General features: G+C 41.4%; 1 protein-coding gene across 1 annotated transcript; it reads left to right on the forward strand.

Annotated features, from left to right (window-relative positions):
* The first annotated feature begins 219 nt into the window (after positions 1-219).
* On the forward strand, positions 220-4,099 carry LOC18009142 (alpha-xylosidase 1). The gene is made up of 3 exons (XM_006391063.2): positions 220-593; positions 691-1,379; positions 2,028-4,099. The coding sequence occupies exons 1-3, from the start codon at positions 388-390 to the stop codon at positions 3,911-3,913; spliced, it is 2,781 nt and encodes a 926-aa protein (XP_006391125.1). The 5' UTR covers positions 220-387; the 3' UTR covers positions 3,914-4,099.
* The last annotated feature ends 429 nt before the right edge of the window (positions 4,100-4,528 follow it).

Consider the following 4,528-nt stretch of genomic DNA (forward strand, 5'->3'; position numbering starts at 1 on the left):
ATTTAGTTTAATTTAAAAGAAGAAGCTCCCGATACATTTAAACGAAATCTCGAAGGGGTTAGAATTTAGTTTAATTTAAAAGAAGAAGCTCCCGATACATTTAAACGAAATCTCGAAACACAGCGTAACATTTAACCGGTTAGACTAAACCGATTAATGAAAATGACTGAATCTCTACTCTAAATCGATTCGTTTAGTCACATAATCAGTTGAGACGCTAGTATTTATATCCTCGTTAAGTGTTCACAATCTTATCAAAAGAACTAAAAACTTAAGAGAGGGTCCTGTAATCCTCTCTCTCCTTCACTTCCTTTACACTACAGTGTAAAAACTGTAGAGTGTGTCTAGAGTGTATTACTACACTCAACACAAAAAAAAACTGAAACAATGGCTTCTCCAAAAACAGTTTTTTCTCTTCTTGTCGCTATAATCCTCTGTTTCTCAACCATACAGTGCTCCAACACCATCGGCAAAGGCTACCGTTTGATCTCCATCGAAGAATCTCCAGACGGTGGTTTCATCGGCTATCTCCAAGTCAAACAAAAGAACAAAATCTACGGCTCAGATATCACCACCCTCCGTCTCTTCGTCAAGTAATAACACACACTCTTATCCTCTACTTCGCACCCTACATTACTTTTTATCTCCTCTTCGATTTCTAACCGTTGGATCAATTTTCTCCGTTCACAGGCACGAGACTGATAATCGCCTCCGTGTTCACATCACCGACGCGAGGAAGCAACGATGGGAAGTCCCTTACAACCTTCTCCCCCGAGAACAGCCACCGCCGGTCGGCAAAATCATCGGAAAATCAAGAAAATCTCCGATCACCGTCCAAGAAATATCCGGGTCGGAGCTAATCTTCAGCTTCACCGCAGATCCGTTCAGCTTCGCCGTGAAACGAAAATCCAACGGCCAGACGCTCTTCAACACAAGCTCCTCCTCCACCTCCGGCTCATCTTTCGGAGAAATGGTGTTCAAGGACCAATACCTCGAGATCTCGACCTCTCTGCCCAAATCAGCGTCTCTGTACGGTTTAGGCGAGAACTCTCAGGCCAAAGGGATCAAGCTCGTGCCTAACGAGCCTTACACGCTCTACACGGAGGACGTGTCGGCGATTAACCTCAACACCGATCTGTACGGTTCGCATCCGGTTTACATGGATCTGAGAAACGTCGCAGGGAAGGCTTACGCTCACGCTGTTCTGCTTCTGAACAGTAATGGTATGGATGTGTTTTACAGAGGCGATTCTTTGACTTACAAAGTCATCGGAGGAGTTTTCGATTTCTACTTCGTCGCCGGACCTTCTCCTCTCGACGTCGTTGATCAGTACACCAAGTTAATCGGACGACCAGCTCCTATGCCTTACTGGTCTCTAGGTACGGCACATTTATTGCTCTGTTTTTTTTCCTTCTCTCTCTGTTTTTGTCTCTGTTTTGCTAATTAGATAGATTAGAAGATGATAATAGACTTTAGTATTTTTAATTTGTCTTAATAGGATCATTAGTATGGATTCTCCAGGTTTTTGACTGTAGTCCAAAGAAGGGTCACGTGAAGTTAGATTTGTGTATCATTTGATAAACAGAGTGATTAAACTATGGGTGTTGAATAGTCTTGTAATGCCACATGTAGTAATGAAATATCATCGTGAAGAGTATCTTCCGACACCACTTTTCAGAAAGTTTTATCCTTTTTTGTTGGGTGTGTATTTAAAATGAAGGTCGCTTTCTAATTATGGTTTTTTTTCCAATTTAAAAAGATAAGATCTTGAAGACGTGTTCTTTTGTTTTCCCTCTTTTGTTGATTTTTTTTCTCCCTCTAGTTGAAAAACCGACTCTTGAATCTTGATCAATGATTTAATTGGTCCCTATATGATCTTTTGATATTGGACCATTGTAGAAATGGACCACGGTTCTATTAATTGAGTTGAAAAGAAATGTTTTTTTGGCCATGTGACAGATTTATTACAAACCCATCTTTTGATTAGAGTACTAATCTTGTTTCATTTTTTTTTTTGTGTATTGTAGGATTTCACCAATGTAGATGGGGATACCATAACTTATCAGTTGTTGAAGATGTGGTAGACAATTACAAAAAGGCTAAGATCCCTCTCGATGTGATTTGGAACGATGATGATCACATGGACGGTCACAAAGACTTCACACTAAACCCTATTAGCTACCCTCGTGAAAAGCTATTGAAGTTCTTGGACAGGATCCACAAGATGGGTATGAAGTATATTGTCATCAATGATCCTGGTATTGGTGTCAACGCTAGCTACGGCGTTTACCAAAGAGCCATGGCTAACGATGTGTTCATCAAATATGAAGGAAAGCCTTTCTTGGCTCAAGTGTGGCCTGGTCCGGTTTACTTCCCTGATTTCCTTAACCCAAAGACGGTTGCTTGGTGGGGAGATGAAATCCGCCGCTTCCATGAGTTAGTCCCCATAGATGGTCTATGGATCGACATGAACGAGGTTTCAAACTTCTGCTCTGGATTGTGCACAATCCCAAAGGGGAAGCAGTGTCCAAGTGGAGAAGGACCTGGTTGGGTTTGTTGCTTGGACTGCAAGAATATAACCAAGACAAGATGGGATGATCCTCCTTACAAGATCAATGCAACTGGAGTCAAAGCTCCTGTTGGTTTCAAGACAATAGCAACAAGTGCTTTACATTACAATGGTGTTCGAGAGTATGATGCTCATAGCATCTACGGATTCTCTGAGACCATCGCTACACACAAGGCCTTGCAGTCTATCGAAGGCAAACGTCCTTTCATTTTGTCCCGGTCTACTTTTGTTGGTTCTGGTCAATACGCTGCTCATTGGACCGGAGATAACCAAGGAACATGGCAGAGCTTGCAAGTGTCTATCTCAACAATGTTGAATTTCGGAATCTTCGGAGTTCCTATGGTTGGTTCAGACATTTGTGGATTCTACCCTCAACCAACAGAGGAACTCTGCAACCGTTGGATCGAAGTTGGTGCCTTTTACCCGTTTTCGAGAGATCACGCCAATTACTACTCTCCAAGACAAGAGCTTTACCAATGGGACACAGTTGCGGAATCGGCTCGTAACGCTCTTGGTATGAGATACAAGATCCTTCCTTTCCTCTACACTCTTAACTACGAAGCTCACATGACCGGTGCACCAATCGCTAGACCGCTCTTCTTCTCTTTCCCTGAGTACACCGAATGCTACGGCTCGAGCAGACAGTTCTTGCTTGGAAGCAGCTTGATGATATCTCCGGTTCTTGAACAAGGCAAAACCGAAGTAAATGCTCTGTTCCCACCAGGTTCTTGGTACCACATGTTCGACATGACTCAAGCCGTTGTGTCCAAGAACGGGAAACGCGTGACTCTCTCTGCTCCGCTGAACTTCGTGAACGTTCATCTTTACGAAAACACTATCTTACCGATGCAACAAGGCGGGTTGATCTCGAAAGAAGCGAGAACGACACCGTTTAGCCTCGTCATTACTTTCCCTGCGGGTGCTTCAGAGGGATACGCTACTGGTAAACTGTATCTAGACGAGGACGAGCTTCCGGAGATGAAACTAGGAAACGGACAGTCCACGTACGTTGACTTCTACGCTTCTGTTGGAAATGGAACTGTGAAGATGTGGTCACAAGTGAAGGAAGGGAAGTTTGCGTTGAGCAAAGGTTGGATGATTGAGAAAGTTAGTGTTTTGGGACTTAAAGGAACAGGGAAAGCTTCTGAGATTCAAATCAATGGAAACCCAGTTTCTAACGAGATGAAGAAGATTGAAGTTAGCTCAAAGGAACACACTTATGTGGTTGGGTTGGAAGATGAAGGAGAGAACAAGAGTGTGATGGTTGAAGTTCAGGGACTTGAGATGTTAGTTGGCAAGGACTTTAACATGTCCTGGAAAATGGGTATTAATGGTGCAAATTAAATTTACATGTATGTTTGGTAAATTATTGGAGCGGGAGATTATTTAAGGAAAACGATATGCTTATTCTTCTCCATTTCGGATTATAAGAAAGAATAGAGATTTGGTTTTTAGTTTGTGTCACTTGTGTCTTTTATTAGAAGATGTTTTAGCCTGAATAACAATTTGGAAGCAGAAGTATTATCATTATCTTGGATTTCATTTAATACAAAAAATAAAAAAGTCTTTGGTTTCGTTATTTATTTGCTTTTTCTTTCCATCTTCTGACAAAGGATAAGTTTCGTGAATTCCAACATATTTCATAGGACCATACCTGTTTTCCAAAGTTCTTTTTTTTTGTTTGCAAAAATCGAAGCAGAGAAATGAAGAATTTCGAGAAAAGTTTGATGGTTCGTTTCACACATGTTCGGGTTGGGCCTCAGGTTTAATGGCATCAAGGTACGTGAAAAGTCTAACCAAAGTGGAAAAAAGCAAAATATCGAGATTAACCTAATACGTAATAACGTCTTGAAGAGAGTTTAGAGCTATTAACTGCTCTTATAGATCTAATCAAAGGATCAACAAGGCTTGATACTACTACTATTGATAGAATCTGCTCAAAACAAAAAGAAAGTAAAT

The sequence above is a fragment of the Eutrema salsugineum genome, unplaced genomic scaffold, assembly GCF_000478725.1.
Source record: "Eutrema salsugineum unplaced genomic scaffold, Eutsalg1_0 scaffold_9, whole genome shotgun sequence".
In the NCBI taxonomy this organism is placed as follows: domain Eukaryota; kingdom Viridiplantae; phylum Streptophyta; class Magnoliopsida; order Brassicales; family Brassicaceae; genus Eutrema; species Eutrema salsugineum.